Source organism: Aristolochia californica, unplaced genomic scaffold (genome assembly GCF_029961685.1).
Source record: "Aristolochia californica isolate CCGP_79_NKW_82.1479 unplaced genomic scaffold, dmAriCali1.0.hap1 SCAF_9, whole genome shotgun sequence".
Lineage (NCBI taxonomy): Eukaryota > Viridiplantae > Streptophyta > Magnoliopsida > Piperales > Aristolochiaceae > Aristolochia > Aristolochia californica.
Window position 1 is genome coordinate 4,995,153 of NW_027182290.1, and position 17,600 is coordinate 5,012,752.

Genomic DNA, 17,600 nt, shown 5'->3' on the forward strand with positions numbered 1-17,600 from the left:
ATCCAGAGATACATAAGAACTCCTACAAAACTGCTATGGGAGACCAAGTGCAGGAATAACAAATAACGGACCTAGAAAAACAAAGGTTCATCAATAATGAGGCATTGGTGAATATCATCTTTTTTTTTCTTTTTTTTTTAAATGGAATATCATCTTAACTAGCTAGCGCATCAGCAATTTGATTGCTGATGAGAGACTGTCATCCTGAGGAACAAAGAGGAGTGCAGAGAAAGTTCTAACACGTTCTTCAAAGATGTGCATCAAGTGCCTAACTTCTTTACCAAATTAGTGCCACTTTGTCATTCCCTTCTAAGTTAACACCAACAGATAAATAGAAAAGTGAGTCGGTAAATCATACAGCCACTAAAGGAAAAACCTAAACTACTAGAACTGCATCTGCCATGTCAACAGGGCCCAAAGATTTTTTTTTTTTTTTTAATTCCTCGGAAATGAATTACACCTCTGACACCCATAGGACCCTGGTTATCTCTCGAGCTTCGATCAAAGAAGAGCATATATTGTGGTCAAAGACAGAGGCAACAATTTCTCAATTTTCCAGATTATGGCATATAAATACATGTTTCACTCTTCCCTCAACCTCATCCAAGAAATATTGGACTCAAAGTGCCTTATTTACTTCTTTAAATGAAAAGGGTTTGTTAAAGAAGGTAACTTAGATTCCTCCCTTCAAAGCAGACCAAGAGGTGGCTGCAAAATTACTTTTGAAGGAGATTCAGAAATCTTTACAATTTAAAAACTAGTGATGTAGTAGTCTTTGGTGTTCAGACTTGTACTTAATGATGGCAACATATGTCAATTTAGTTTTTCCACATCATAAAGACAAGATAAAGTTGGAAAAGTACTTACTTCTCTCTAAAATATATGAAACTTTACTATCATTTCAATAAAAAGGAAATTATTTTCCTCAGCTAGAAATCTGGGCCTGTCATTAACTCAGAATTTCCAAAAAGGCCTGAGACCACCTGAAACAAACTTTTTACCCATACTCCTCACAAATGGAGGACGCCGAAGTAAAAACTTTCAACTTGAATCTTTACTTGAGCGGAAATCTCAAGAGTAGACAAAAGTAAATCACAACAGAAACAGTTTCAAAGAGAAAATATAACATTGTAGAATAAAACAAGTTCTAAAGTCGCAACTTTACCTGATATAATCAAAATTTTTCTTTGGCAGCCCACTATTTGTAACAGAAAGCAATACAAGTAGGCGTAGGACTGCAACTATTGGCTCCTGCTTGTGGATCATCTCCTCAATGTAATCAAAACATCTACATTACCCAAGATTGTCAGTTCCAGTAATTTTAAAGAATATATTCGATTATAAATGTCTAACATTAGCATATCCATTCATTTCATCTACGAAAGAATAAAAACTGCCCTGTTATTTTTTGAATAAATGAAAAAGGTTTTTTGAAACCAAAGGACAGTTGCAAACCACAAAATAAATAACTAAAGGAAACGAGAACCAGCATAGAAATAACATGGTACATGAAAAGCAAGCTATCCTATTCACAAAGCTGAGCTATAGTACTATGCTGACTGCTGCTTGGGGTCAATCATATACCAAATTTTTTTATAAGTTTTGGCCTCATGAATGTTCATTTATTTTACTACCTGGCCTTTTCTTCAAATACTTCCAGCCCATATGAATGTTCTTTGTTTTACTACCTGGCCTTATAGCAATATACAGGACTGGATCCGATGAAACAAAACAAAGTTGACCCAGCAGTGCTCAAGACGGATTTACAAAGGAAGACAAAAATTAATAAATGCAGGCCAAGACAGCCAACTTGTACCCGTTTACGTAGTTTTAAAGATTTATACAGGTAGAAAATATGAAAGAAAAACAAACACAAAAATGCAAAGGAAGTGAAAGGCAAGAGAAGCCAAACTGGAAATTCGTAGGCAGTACAGAACAACATTGCTCTTCCTTATCCGTGCATTTGTAAGCATGCATCAAAAGTTCTTTCTTTTCTGTTGTTTTACAATTCCCACAATAAGAAAACAACTTTTTTTTTTTTTTATGTGATGATAAGAAGCAATTCATAAAAGCAGGAAAAAGTCAACAGTAGCACACACTAAATGTCATACAATGCATTGAGGACTTTAATCACGGTAGTTCCCTAGTAAGAAGCAATGAGGACTTCCTCTCCTTTTCACAAAGAACAAAAGCCACTTACATGTCATAGCTTTGTCCATCTATAATTGTGTGCTCTATGTCAAGTCGACCAAGAAACGATGGCTTAGATGTGAAGGTAGAGAGATGTTGCGCAAGATTGATGTGCCTCTGAAAGAGCAAATCAGGGATGACTGTTACTCATAAAGTACCATTGCCCAACTTTATCAAAGGACCAAATTCAAAACAAACATAGAATTTAAAAATACTCACAGTCATTTCTGGTAGTGAGTTAAGCTTTTTAACAAAATCTTTTAGCTCAGACACAGATTGAGTCTGCATGAATTACACAGTAATTTTGTCATATAGGCATGGCAAAATTATTTTGACCAAATCACCAAGCAAAATGTTTATCATAGGAGTAAAATATGATGCAAGTGTATATGTATATGAGGCAATATATATATATATATATAAATGTCTCTGTGTGAATACGTGTACTCACATATATGTGTTTATGTATGCATAAATATCTAGATAATGATCATTAGCTGAAATACAAATGAGATCAAATACAGCATTAGAAAGTCACAGGGTGCAAAATACTAGACCCAAGTGTAAAGTTAAAATTTTAAAAGAATGAAGAAAAGGTTTTAAGACCTACGGGGCAGAAACATCAGATAAAACAGTCACAGGGCCTCGTAAAAGTGAAAGCCTGGACACTGCCTCATTGACAATATCAGCCACCAAATTTGGCACGTTGTCCACTCATTTGGATGGTATTAGGTTTCACAGGGAGCACAAAGACACAATCATCTAGACCCCATCCGATAGTGGCTCCTACACTGTTGCCTCTGCCTACTCCAACCTCACAGGTTGTGACAGTTTTGCTCATCATGAAGCCTCCAGTGTCTGGTGTCTATCCACCCTCCCACATCGTCCAGTTCTTTCCTTTGGAGTGCAGTCAAAAATAGCATCCTAACTTTTGATAACCTTCGAAGAAGAGGCACTAGCATGCATAACAACTGCTGCATCCTTTGCAAGCTGGAGAACGAAGATGTTAATCATCTCCTTCTCCACTGCTTCTCTTAGGCCATCTGGATGCAATTTTTTTAGCAAGCTGAGAATCAATTTGTGACTTCCCAACAGACTTGGGGACCTAATGCTCATTAAGGGGATCAACCTTCCCAAAATCAGTAAGTTGTTTCTGTCAGCTTGCCTAGCATACATCCCTTGGGAGGTTTGGCTTGAAAAAAATAAACAGCACTTTAAAGATCACCTGTAATTCCAAAGACGGAGTGCTGGAGATCACTAGTAGCTCCATTCTGGCCTGGGCTAGTATGAGAAAGGAATTCCAATCCGTAGTCAAGGCTTTAAGTCGACAGAATTGGAGACTAGTGGCTAACCTCTCTATGCCTTGTCATAAGAAGATGGCGGAATGGGATCCCCCCAAACCTGGGATCATGAAGTTGAATTGCAATGGTTGTGCCCTTGGAAATGAAAAAAGAAGAAGAAAGAAGGCTGAAGAGAGAGAATGAGAGGGAGTGAAAGTGGAGAAGAGAAATTTGAGAAAGAGAGTGAGTTGGGGGACCTGCACATCCCCCAGCCTCTATTTATAATTTAGGGTTGAGTACAAGTTACAATATTACCTCTACTTTAAGTGAAAACCCTAATTCTCTATATCTCCTTTTCTTTGTGTCCACTTTATATAAAATTTGGTCCATAGACATTGTTTGGTTTTTAGAACAAAATTACATCAAGAAATATAAATAATGACAAGATAAAATGATCAAAATGCCTCTATTCTTGTTTTTCAACAGGAAATCCTGGCATAGTAGGTATCAGGGGTATCTTTCACTCCTGAGGGCATCATGATTGCCTCCTACTCCGGCCCCACTGGTTGCCCTAATTCCTCAACAGCTGAGTTTGTAACCCTTTGACAGGATCAATCATCTTTTAAGCTTGCATTGGGAGCCAGCTCTGGATTGAAGGTGACTCCAATGTCGTCATTGATCGGTGCTTTAAGTCTAAGCAGTCTGCCTTGGTGCCTTTGGTAAGCCTTTCACGAAATTTTAGATATTGCTTCTCAAATCTTTTGTAAATGGATGTATGTACCAAGATCAACCAACTCGTTAGCTAACATTCTTGCAGATTTCATTTAAAAAAAAAAACATTCTTGCAGATTTGCAGCATTCCCAGAAATTTCAGAACAGAGTGTAGGAAAGAGAAATAAGAGAGAGCAGAGAAAGATGCTTTCTTCTTCCTCTAATAAAACTTAAATAAAAGGTGCTTCTGATGTCAGATGTGTTAATTAAGGCGCAGGGCTATTCTTGTAATTGTGCTCTTGTTTATAGAATTTATTTTATGTTGAAAGTAGTTTAGTCACTTAACTCATTCTAAGGGCAGATAGGGTTTCTAATCTGAAGTGTTTTGAGTCTTTCCCTGTAAACAACTTAAGTAGATTGATTGTTTAGAGATTAGGAATCAAACTAGAGCCCAATCTCAATTGACACAATAGAAGAGCTTGCTGGAGTTTCTGTTCTTTCCAACAAACTTCAACTTTCTTGATTCTGATTTTTCCACATATCATCCTACCAGACCACAAAGAAATAAAGCAAGTAGAAAAAGAGCTCATAAGTTCAGTCTCCAGACTTACAGTTGTTGTCATTTCATTATAATCCTGCTTCATTGATGTCGCTTTTTGACGCAAGACCTGCAGCAATACTGCAAAGAACGACTAAATATACAGACTGAGAAAGCAGATCTAACAACATTGAAAACTTGTGATTTTTAATTTTCCTGAGTTAGAGAGAGTGAAATTATAAAAGACCAATGACCAAGTGTACCCCAAAAAATAAAAAAAAATAAAGGTGAGTAAAAATATGCAGTGAACTAGTGTGTAAAACCCACATATACATGGTAAGAAGCCCAAACCAAACCTATACACAGACAGAGACACAAATCACATGCAAACCCAGCAAGAAAGTAGAAATAGATCAACCTGTACAACAACTTCAAAGTTGAGATCCCTTATTTCCTTGAATAGCTTGTCACTGAAACAAGAAAGAAACAAAGGCACTCTAAGCAACACTCAAGACTGAAAAATAAATTCCTCATCATAAACTCAACTGATTAGTTCATGACAACATAAATTTTCACTAGAAAATGGGTAAAAAAATATGGAAGCAGAAACAACTAGAGAAATAACTGGAAAGGATGACACACAACACTTCACATCTTCTCTGTTAGTATTTATCGTTACTTCCCACAAAAAATGGTCATCTTCATGACATAGTTAGAAAGTGTCAAAAGATATCATTATTCAAGGCGGAGTAATCAAGGGCAAGCAGTCTAGAAAGTTATGTAGGAAATTCCAATATAATCTATCAAAGGCTTTTTCTAGGTCTATTTTCACAATTAAACCTTAGAGGTCTCTTCTTCTTTGGAACATCAGTTAGCTCATGAGCAATTAAAGCCGCATGGAATATTTTCTTACCCTTGCACTTTGGTGCTCATTGATGACATGGGGAAGAGCATCTTTTATCTGGAAAGCCAGAACCTTGGTGAGGGCTGGGAACAAGAGTAATTGATCTAAGTTCAGATAAAATTGCAGCCCCTTTCTACTCGGAAACTAAAATAATAAAAGAGGATCCCATGCTTTTTGCTGTGAACCCTGACTGATCAACTGCCTAAACGATTACATGATGTCCTCCTAGAGAGCTTTGCCTGTAACTTTTTTTTTTTTTAAAGGTTTTTTCTGTAAAACTCATCAATATAGCATCAGACCTTGGGGCCTTGTCCCTTGGCAGAGTTTTCAATGCTTCTTCAACTTCTTCTTAAGAAAAAGGAAGCACAAGATACACTGCAATATTAGAAGGCAATCTTTTGAAAGAAAGATGTGCGGCTTTCAATCAAGAAGAATGGTCTTCTTTATACAGGTCTGAGAAGTAGATAATGAAAGCTTTTGTGATAGTCTGTGACTTGTGCACCCTCAGTCAGTAGTGACGAGAATGTGTTTATTTGTTCATGTGAAGAGGCAACAGCATGGAAGAAGCTAGAATTTGCGCCTCCCTCCTTCAACCATTAAAATCTGGATCTTTGTTTCCAGTACATATGTTCTTACATTGTAGTGTTTCATACTCCTCCTTAAGAAATCCCTTTTAAACAGCTCAGAACCTTTAATTGCCTGATATCCTCAGCCACATCTAGCTCCTGAATTTTGCTTAGGATGGTTTCTTTCTTTTGAGCAAGCAATGCAAATTTATTTCTGAGCCAGTCTTTGATCTCTCCTTTGGATTTTTCAGCTTGATAACGCAACCCAGGAGGACCATCTGGTTTGTCATTTGTCCACCATTGCTCAACAGATGGGAGGAATGAACAGTCAGGAAACCACATTTCTTCAAATCTAAAGGGAGGGGGCCCCAAGATGCATTTTTCCCTTCAAAGAGGATTGGAGAGTGATCAGATGTGGGTCTTGGAAGAATTCTGCCAGTACCGAGGGGGAGGTGTTCAAGCCACTCTTGCATGCAAGGAAGTGATCAATCTTTGTCATGGTGGGAATCCTTCTACCACTGGACCACGTGAAGGCAGCTGCTAATAATGGAATGTCAACAAGACTGCAGTCACTAATGAAACTAGAGAAGGCTCTTATTTGCTGCTGAAGTAGATCTTTCACAACAGAATCGAACCATGTTGATATCCCCTCCCAGAATAGGAAGAGACAAAATATCAATCAGTTGTCTCAAGTCCTCCCAAAGTTCACTTCAGGCAGCTGATTCCATCGGCCTACATATAGCAATTGCCGCCCATGAGAATCTGTGGACCTGTTGGTAAGGTGAACTGCCACAGAAATCGAACCAGCCAGCTCTTGGATGCACTCAATTTGATCAGAGTCCCAAATGATCAATATGGCCCCAGACAAGCTGACTGCAAGAAACAGGGTTAGTTTTGAACCAAAGATCTTTGACTAGAGCATCACTTACTACTGAAAGCTTTAGTTCATGTATGAAGGTGACTGTGGCTTTGTAAATCTTGAGGATTTTTTAGACAATAGCTCATTTTCTGGCTAAGCCAAGGCCTTTGACATTCCAAGACAGAAGATTCATATAAGTTGGTGGTGCACGCCATATATGCTTGGACTAGGGTAACACGCACAGGCTCTATAATGTCAACAAGAGACTCGATCTGTTTGCAATATCTTCCGAAATTCCACTGCCTAATCCAAATCGTTTGATCTTTGTAAAAAGAATTTCTTCCAAGCGGGCCAACTATGAACCTTTCTCTAGTCCTAGATTAACCTACAAAGAAGAAAGATGGTGGGTGGAGGAGCTGGCACTCCTCGATTGGATAACCTGTTCATTTTTAGGTACTTACCGAGCGCCAAGAGTAGGTGCGGGTAAATGGAGGGTGTTTGAAGGATTTTTTTGGTTTTCCTTTTTCTTTTCTTTTTTTCTTTTTTTTTTTTTTTTTGGGTGGTGGTGGTTGGGGGGAGAGGGGTGCAACTAGCAACTAGCAATTATCATGGGCTTCCTCAGGGCTGGGGAAGGATCTCAGGGTTCCATATCGAGAAGAGGGAGGTTTTCCGTCAGAATCAAGAGGGGAGAAGTTTCGAGTTGACGTTTAGAGGGCCTATTATAAAAACTTTCAGAAAAAAAAAAAAAAGAGATTTGTTTGCTTGTGGGAACATAGAAAGCATTTCAATGTTTTTAATTTGGATTTGGGGTTGAGATGGCAGGCAGGCAGTTGGATGTACAAGTATGTGGGAATCAAGGGGAAAACAACTGGGTTGGAAGTAGCTCCTCAATGTGGATCGGATTGGATCTCCTCTATGAAACCTGGAGGAAGCTTATGATCACCAAATATTGATATGTTGATGTAGCAATCCCCAGATGATACCACTTCCATGCTTCTAAACTTTAGATATCCATTAGCAACTCAAACAAATTATTTCTCTAGGGAATGAGAAACCATGTCCCTGATCAAACATTAACCTTCCTCTTGCAATATGGATTGGGGATTCCTCCCTCATTTTTACCTACTCACACCTAATTCAGAATCAATCAAATAGCACCATCCACACCTATCTCATAATGACAAAACCTCCTTGGCTAAGACTTAACTGAGACATAGATAAGTGAAATCGAGACACAGACACTTTCGAACAATATTTTCCGAATTATCATTCTTCTCCGTTTAGGAGGCAATTTATAATGCATTACATGTTGATTTTAGGATCAATTTAGATCCTAAAATCAAGAAATAAAATCACAGGATCAAGGAAACAATCCATTTCCTACAATCACGCCATAATAAACTTTTTCGTTTTGATTCTATAGAAGATTTCCTCTTCTGAAAGGAAGCTCAGACAGCTCACGCCAACACTCCCCCTCAAGTTGGTGCGTACAAATATCGGATACCCAACTTGCCAAGTGAGTTGTATAAGTTCTTGTTGCATACTATGCTTGGTCTGAGACAAAAATATACCATATATCTACTTTTCTTGAGCGCTCCATCGGGTGTGATAAGCGGAAGTCTATTTGTACGATCCGATTCGGATGTTCAGTTCAGTCCGGTTCGGTAATTCGTTTCGATCAAGTCTGATCCGAGACAAATCTGGTCTCGTCGTCTTCTTCGTCGAGATCACTTCTGCACCGTACTCTCACGGTGAACCAGAGATTAATTTGAGACAGTCTTCGGTGACGGGTCACGACAGAGCGTCTTCGGTGATGAGTCACAACAGAACGTCTTCGGTGACGGGGTCACGACAAAGCATGTTCGGTAATGATGACATAGCGTCTTCGGTAATGTGGTGACGACAGAGCATCTTCGGTGATGGGTGACGACAAAGCGTCTTCGGTGATGGGGTCACAACAGAGCATGTACGGTAATGATGAATAGCATGTTCGATAATGACAACATAGCGTCTTCGGCAACAACAGAGAGTCTTCGCGTACCTGGTCGTCTTTGTCTTCGGCGACGGTAGTCCTGGTTTCAGCGACGGTAGGCCTTCTGGTTTCGTCGGCGACAGTACTGTTTTCTGGGAGGCCGAGCCGTGGCTCGGCGTCGGCAGCTTTCGGAACTTCCGCCGGTCTTCTGTGACGGCTATTCTGTTCATGGTGACGGCAATGCTCTTCCTCTTCGCTAGGCTGGTGATGTGCCGGAAAACCAAGCGGTGATTCGGCAGCGGTTTGGTGGGTTCCAGCAGGGTTCGGGTGGCGGAATTCGGCTACAGAAACAATCGGTGCAGAAAGAGAACGTCGTTGCAGAAAGAGAACAAAGTTCTGCAAGTCGGCTTCCCTCGGCGACAGCGGTGATCGGTGACAATAACGGGCTGGTGGTAAGGTCGTCAGCGGTCATCTTCGGTGATTGTCGTCGGTCGTCGGCAATGTTCTTTTAGCTACGGGACGGCCAGAATACGGATTTGCAGAAAAACAGAGTTCTGCAATTCCACGACGAATTTTTTTCAGCTTCCTCCTTCGTCGACTAAGTGATCGGCCAGACTTAGGTAGTTCCAGTACTGCGTCGCGAGAAGTCGTCCGTCAGCTTGCATCTGCACCTCTCCTCGTCGATTCCCTACTTTGGAATCGGGTCCGTAGCAGGAAGCATGACGCAGGGAGAAAGAATGGAATTTTCTCCCTGCTTCGTGCCCGAACGATCACAATATCTCTATCAAATCTCTAGGTTATTAACCCGCCCTGATACCATGTTGAACTGAGACACAGATAAGTGAAACCGAGACACAGACACTTTCGAACAATATTTTCCGACTTATCATTCTTCTCCATTTAGGAGGCAATTTATAATGCATTACATGCTGATTTTAGGATCAATTTAGATCCTAAAATCAAGGAATAAAATCACAGGATCAAGGAAACAATCTGTTTCCTACAATCACGCCATAATAAACTTTTTCGTTTTGATTCTACGAAAGATTTCCTCTTCTGAAAGGAAGTTTAGACAACCCACGCCAACAAGAACTTATAAAGCTAGGTCAAGTTCAGGACACCTGGGCTATGTTTTGCTTCTTATTATTCTTTTCACCCCAAAGAAAGCTCCATGTAATCACACGATCTCCAGCTTATCCTCCTCAATTCCAAGGGGGAGGAGACTCATCATCACCCTTTGATCAGCTTCCAGAATTAGATTAGATCCATTATCAACCTTTGATCAGCTTCCAAAATCAAAGTAAATCCATTATTTACATCGCTCAACAAAAATCTTTTACTTTTCTTTTTACTCTTTTTTGTAAGACGTTCAAAATGAATGTTCAACTTTTTTTTTCTATGCTTCTTCTTTAAACACTCCTTTTTTTTTTTTTTTTTTGAAATGATGATAATTGGATCACCCAGAATAGTAATGCCTGACATCTCCATTCATGTGAGTTTCTTCTTTCTAGACTTCAATATACATTTCCTTATTATTTCAACATCTAAGAAACTTGGTTGTATCTAAGGTAAGTTTCTGGGTCTCAGCCGCCACTTGATTGTCTGAACTCAGAGCAGCATATCTCATCCTCAAGGTCTTTTTTTTTCTTTTTTTCTTTGTTTGAAATTGTCATTCTCAAAGGTCTTGCACAGAATGAGAATCCAGATGTAGGGTGCTTGACCTTTTAGTATGAGACCATATAGAAGTGGTATCTTGTTTGCTACTACAGAAACTCATGGACAAGACAGACGAATAACACAGGCCCTGGCAAATCATGAAATTCATGATCAACTTATAGCTTAATTAAATAAATAAAGCAAAAATCCAAGAAAAAAGAACATCTTAGTTTGAATATACAAAGACATCAACATTGAGCTCCAACACTAAGGTAATGAAATTATCCGGTGAAGACACCAAAACTTACACAGAACTCTTTAAGTTTACCTGGAATTAAGTGGAACTTTCATCTTTTTTCCCTCTTGTTGAGCTCCCATAATAGATGCATCAAGCTCGACTGCACCATTGTTAACATGCAAAAACTGTGGAGGAACAATTGCAGGAAAGTCATAGCAAGAGTTAGATTTTTAAAGAACCAGCCGGTCCAGCAATGATCAAGATGTCCATCTAATTTATAAGAGTGAAACTCTCATTCCCAGAGACGAATTGAATGAGTGCCACATACCTCATCTAGAAGACCTTCATAAGTTAATTGAGAGCACATGGGTGTGATCATATCCACCTAAAGCCAACAACATACAAAGTCAGACACCTTTAAGAGCAATTTTAAACAAGATGTTCACTCACCTTAGACTGTCATAATGACATAATTATTTTAAAAAATAGTGAGAAAAACTCACACACTGAAAGGCCAAAACTTTCGTAGAATCTAATGAGCTTCTCCTATAAGCTATAATTACATTTTGAAAAATTTTGATAGATTTTAAGAAATTTTTTTAGTGCGGTATGGTAACTGAGGAAATTTTGCCTGTAAAAGTAAAATTGACTAGCTGATTACTACAATTAAGTCTTCACAGGAGAAGCTCATTAGATTCTATGAAAGTTTTCGATGGATTCTAAGAAAAAAATTTAGTGCGGGTATGGTAACTATGGAAAATTTACCTGTAAAAGTAAAACTGAGTAGTTGATTACCACAATTAAGTCTTCAGATGTGAAATAATGCAAAAAATTAAAGAAACTTAAACAAGTAAAACCTCAAATTTACCTCACGATCTAGCAAGATTAGTGTATCTATCTCCGGAGCACCCATCTGTGGCACCATGATGTAACTATAGACGTCATCAACAAAGCCAGGTAGAATGTAAACAAACAATAGATGGACACAAGTAAAAGTCATCATCTAAAATTACATCAGACAAGTTCACTGGCTCTTCCCCTTGCATGCGATTTAGAATGTCAGCTACCTTTGTTGATGCTTTGCCTTTGGCTCTGACATTAGGTATTACTCCAAATGAAAACTGCGAACACATAAAGAAGTCTTTAATGTCCTAAAGAAGAGAAAAAGCAGCAGAGAATATAACCATAATGGGTGTCAACTGCTAATATTTATAGAAGGACATAATTTTGTAAACTTAGGCCATTAATCTACAAGACACATTTTTTAAAAAAAGTAGGATCAAACATGACCAGTTGCATTCAGATTTGTTAGAGAATCTAGGATAACTGAATGGCTTTTGTGACATTAGGCCTGTCATGGACCCGTATTCTGAAAGCTAGGGTTGCCATCTTGTCGAGTAGACTCGCGTCCCAAGCAAGCCTTCTTGAATTTGACTGGGTTCAGGACATGTAGACTAGTAGACTTGGATACAACACAACTCAGCTAAACTCAATACAGTGGTTCGTATTTATTGTAATATATATTAGATGGTTCCTGATTCAGTTTGTATAGTTTATCACAACTAACTGCTTAGTAAACAATTGTATGATACATGTGATTCATGTCTCATGCTTATTCTCTAAGAAAGAGAGAATTTCTCCCACATTGGTTGGAATTTGGGAAGATCCTATGCTTATTAATTGAGAAAAGGTTCCTAACTTCGGCAGGTATTAAGAGAAACTGTCCCAACTTCAAGACTAAAATTGAACTGCTACAACAGTTCTTGTGGCAATCCGGGGAAAGTTAAACAGAGGTTTTGCCAATGCCACAGATGACTAATAATAGCCTTGTATTACAGGAAAGTCTTTCAAATTGATGCAACTCAGGCAAGAGCAACTGCTCTTTTGAAAGAATTGGAATATTAATAATCGCATCTCTCTTTGAAGTAAATCAAGGTACAGATGAGATTCTCTGGTCTCCTCAGCCAAAAGGGGATTTCTCTAAGGCATCCCCCTATAAAAATACTCCTTGCCCCAGAATGTTTTATTGCCACTCAGCAAATGATTGTCTTGGAATCTTAGTGGCCCCCTAAAAGCATTGCACTTTGTATGGCCTAGAGCCCATAAAAAGATTCTCATTTGTAAAGAATTACAAAAAAGTGGTTGTCCAATTATCGACTCTATTGAAGAGCGGGTATGGAAGAGTCTTACATGACTCTCATAACAAGAAGTCTCATAGAACCAAAATTAATAGAGTGGAGTATTACAGGAATCTCGCAGGAAGAGGTCTCATAGAAGAATAAAAGTAAAAGGTGTTTTAGTGATGTCAATCTTCTATTTATATTCAGTTGTTCGATTATTTTAGGACTTATCTTTTAGTGTTTAACTTTTGGTGTAACTGGGGCAAGTGTAATTTAATTGTAATTGGATTCTACTTGTTTCCTCTATTAAATAGAGGCTCATTGTATCCAATTATAATCAATTTAGTGAAATATTTCTCTTTTCCAGAAATTCAAGAATGAAGCATTTTAAGTCAAATTAAGTGTCAAATTAAAGATCTTTGTATCTAATTTCTTTAGCAAGAAACGGTTTGTGATTCTGAACTATAATTTGGGAGATATCGATATCAAAAGTACTAAAGGTCAATTCTGCCGAAATTTCTCCCTTTTTCCTATTATCTCTTCATGCATTAACGTGAATTGAGTTTCTTTTCTCCTAGAGCCCCAGTTTTTTAGGCAAACTCCTCTTCTAATCAGAGATTTTTAGTCAGTCTTAATCATTTCATGATGTGTTTGATCAAGATATGCAATATCTTGCTTTAGTGTTGTTTTTTTTGCATTTTTTGTTACTTGGTGGCCCCTTTTCTTTTTCTTTTTTATGAGTGAAAGGTGTGAATTCACAAAAAGGGAGGAAGATACAACCTAGCGCAGTGGCCCATCCTCCGCAACGAGGTATTGGAGGGAAGAGCCCCTTTTAGCATGAAAGTCCGCCAAATGATTGGCGGATCTGAGCGTGTGAGCCCATATATAATTTAAATGAGTAGTTATATTACAAATTTCAAAATAATTGTCCCATTGCAACCAGGGGGCGGATTTTCTTCGCGCTCCAGTCAATGACCACCTTGGAGTCACCTTCGATGATGAAGGGGCCATCAAGACGGTCTTGAAAAATCCTGAGGCCCTAAAGCAGCTAGAATCATAAATTCCTAAAGGGCCGGCAAAGGAGTAGAGGAGACAGATATCTTCATCATGGACGACCTCAAATGCCAATTCCTCTTGAAATCAATGCCACTTAGATGAATGAATTCTTTCTTTGTCAAAAGCCAGGCGCAGACCTGACCCGCAATGCTATCCACAATTACCTCAATTGGGGTTGATTTAAATCAGAATTTCCAATTGTTCCTCTCTTTCCAAAGAATCTAGGGGATGTGACCCACACAACTAGAAATGAGCATTTTACCAAACTTTGGCAGACGTGAGTTGGTGATGGAGTGGAGCATGGATGGCAGGTTGTGGGGGACGTAGAATTGTATTCCTATGAGGTTGAGGAGATTGGTCCAGGTTGCATGGACAAATTGGCAGTGCATGAAGACATATGCGGCGGTTTCGGGGAAGTTGTAGAAGGGGCAGGAAGGATCCTTTACGGGGGTTCCCCGCATATTGAGGGTATCAGACGTGGGGATTTTATTTTTATAAGTACACCATTTAAAAAAATTTATACAAGGCAGAACAAGTAGAGACCAGGCTTGAACCAGATGATGTTGGAGCTGTGGGGTGTTGAGGCCATGTAAAAGGTTGTAAGCCGAGGCCGAGGTAAAAGAACCTTTAGGACATGGGGTCCAAATGAGAGTGTCTGGAATATGATCTCAAATTTTAACATTTGCGAGGTGAATGAGAAGGGTGGATGCCATCAAGGCATCTGAATCCGTGAGGGCCCTACGGAGACTGAGGTTCCATCCTCTAGAGTCAAACCATAAATCCGAGATGTGGGCATGTTTGAGGCTGGAAAGGTTCAAGATGGAACCGAAGCTTTTGTCCAAAGGTTTGTCCCCCAGCCACCAATTTGACCAGAATTTTGTGAGACGCCCATTCCCCGAATAGCATTTGATTGCCTTACAGAAGGTGGGGAGCAGGAGGAAGGTTTTCCACAAGATAGGAGACATGCGATATCGCCGGCCACCATCAGTCCACCATCCATTTGGCTTATTTGTTTTTGGCAGCAACAAGGGCCCTCCATATCAATTTTGGTGATGAGTTGAATCGCCAGATCCACTTCACGAGATACGCAGAGTTGGTCTTAGCGATATCTCTGATACCGAGCCCTCCGAATTGGATAAGCTGACACACTTCCGCCCACTTGATCAGATGATACTTTCTCTCTCCATTGGGCCCACCCCAAAGAAACCTCCGTTTGAGACCCTCCAAACGGTGTCTCATAGAAGTTGGGCAATGAAAAAGAGATAAGTAATAACTGGTAATTCCATGAAGGCTAGATTTTATAAGGGAGAGTTTACCAACTTTCGAGAGGAATTTACCCCACCACGTGGCCAGAAGTCCCTCCATCCGCTCAATCACAGGATGCCAGGTACTTTTGGAGGGCGTACCAGCAATCAACGGAAGGCCCAGGTAAGTACGGGGGGAGGGGGGTGGGCCAACCAAAGTCTTTGGCACACTAGATCATGAAGGAGAGATATTCGAAGATGAGAGTGAATAGAAAGGGGGACAGTGGGTCACCCTGTCTGATTCCCCTAGAACCACTGAAGTGTTTGGACGACTTACCATTAATCAGGAGAGAGAATGAGGCATTAGAGATGCAACTCCACATCCAAAAGTGCCAACGGGTGCCAAATCTCATTTGACCAAATAGGTGATCGAGAAGCTTCCAGTTAACCTGGTCAAAAGCTTTTTCAAAGTCAAGTTTTTTTTTTTTTTTTTTATGAATGGTGTGTATATTGATAAAAAGGAGAAGAAATTTTACAAACCTAGGTCCAAGGGCCTGACTCTACAAAGTGTTGGAGAGAAATGCCCACCTTGGCTTGGGTGTCTGCCAGGTGATTAGCAGAGCAAGGAATGTGATTCCATTTATAGCTTAAATGGGAAAATAAATTACATATTATATTAAACATATCCCAATGACACCACCATGGGGGCCAAATTGAGTTTGCACACCAATTGATCACCACTTTTGAATCGCCTTCAATACAAAGAGGACTAGAGAGGTGGCTAGAGAAAATTTTCAGCCTGTGCAACTGTCCCAAAAGTTCTGTTGTGGTTCGGAGTTGCCCAGGGGGCCTGCATAAGAGAAGAGGTCCCCAGTTGCATCGTGGATAACACCATCGAACCCTGCTGGACCCAGGTAACCGAGAGCACTTCCATCAAAATTGAGCTTTACATGCCCGGGAGGACGGAAAGCCCATATAGCCAAGGTTGGCAGGTGAGGTGGCTAGAGAAAATTTTCAGCCGGTGCAACAATCCCAAAAGTTCTTTTATGGTTCGAAGTTGCCAAGGGGGCTTGCATAAGAGAAGAGGAGGTCCCCAGTTGCATCATGGATAACACCATCGAACCCTACTGAACCCGGGTAACTGAGAGCATTTCCATCAAAATTGAGTTTTACATGCCCGGGAGGACGGAAGGCCCATATAGCCATGGTTGGCAGAGATAGACCAGCGATTGTCTGCCAATTTCCCCTGAAGTTTGAATCAATGAAGTTTTTGAATTCTTTTTTATTTAGGAGCCAAACAGATACTTGGTTGGTGATTTGCTCTGTCAAAACCTCAAAAGGAGAGGTTTTGAATTTGAATTTCCTCCTGTTACGTTCTTTCCAGAGTGCCCAAATGATATGACCAATACAACATGATAAAATCATTTTACCTATCTTTGGAAGTTTGAAATCAATGAGTGAGAGGACAATGTCTGCTAAGTTACCTGAGGCACAGTATTGGAAGCCAATTTTATTTCGTAGGGATGTCCAGACCAGATGGGCAAACTGACATGATAGGAGAATGTGGGTTACTGTTTCTGGGGCATTTTTACAGAAGGGGCAGAGGAGGGTCCAGGATAAGGGTGCCCCGACGAATTAAGGAATCATAAGTTAAGATTTTGTTCCTACATGCAGTCTAGATGAAGAATTTGCAACGTGGCGTGGCAAGGAGGTCCCAAGCATAGGCCACAGGGTGCTTTGGGTGTGTTGTGGAGTAGTTACTTAGGAATTTGTATGTAGAGGATGTGGAGAAAGATCCTTTTGGACATGGAGTCCAGATTAAAGTGTCACCTAAGTTATATGGCTTTCTGACTGGGAGTCTGTAAAGGAGTTCGGAGCCAAGAAGAGCTTTAGGATTTGAGAGGCCCTTTCTAAGGTTTAAATTCCAGTCCCCATTATCTGACCAGATGTCAGAGATAAAGACCTCCAAATTACCAGAGAGGCCAGAGATTTCTTGGAAAATATTTTTGAGGGGGGATTGGTCAGACCACCAATCATTCCAGAATTTTGTTGAAGCTCCATTTCCAATGTAACATTTTACTGGCATTTTGAATTTGGGGAGAAGTCTAACGATGGGAGCCCCAGATAAGATACAGCAGATGATTCAATGTTGCAACCAAGATAGCCCAGATGAGATTCAAATAAACTAAGCAAGGCACTTAAATTGTGAATTTGGCAAAGGGAGCCATCACAAAAAAGAATTGTGTCATCTACATATTGAAGGAAG

The 17,600-nt window shown here is 39.8% G+C and overlaps 1 protein-coding gene across 1 annotated transcript in view; it reads right to left on the reverse strand.

Annotated features, from left to right (window-relative positions):
• Nucleotides 1–17,600, reverse strand: part of LOC137940113 (vacuolar protein-sorting-associated protein 33 homolog) — a 49,166-nt gene that overhangs the window by 18,376 nt on the left and 13,190 nt on the right. Inside the window, exons 7-15 of the mRNA XM_068785039.1 lie at nucleotides 11,928–12,035; nucleotides 11,783–11,827; nucleotides 11,243–11,299; nucleotides 11,005–11,099; nucleotides 5,138–5,189; nucleotides 4,793–4,849; nucleotides 2,410–2,472; nucleotides 2,201–2,307; nucleotides 1,166–1,288 (exon numbers count right to left, since the gene is read on the reverse strand). Of these exons, the coding sequence (XP_068641140.1) occupies nucleotides 1,166–1,288; nucleotides 2,201–2,307; nucleotides 2,410–2,472; nucleotides 4,793–4,849; nucleotides 5,138–5,189; nucleotides 11,005–11,099; nucleotides 11,243–11,299; nucleotides 11,783–11,827; nucleotides 11,928–12,035 (707 nt within the window). The remainder of the gene's footprint in view (nucleotides 1–1,165; nucleotides 1,289–2,200; nucleotides 2,308–2,409; nucleotides 2,473–4,792; nucleotides 4,850–5,137; nucleotides 5,190–11,004; nucleotides 11,100–11,242; nucleotides 11,300–11,782; nucleotides 11,828–11,927; nucleotides 12,036–17,600) is intronic.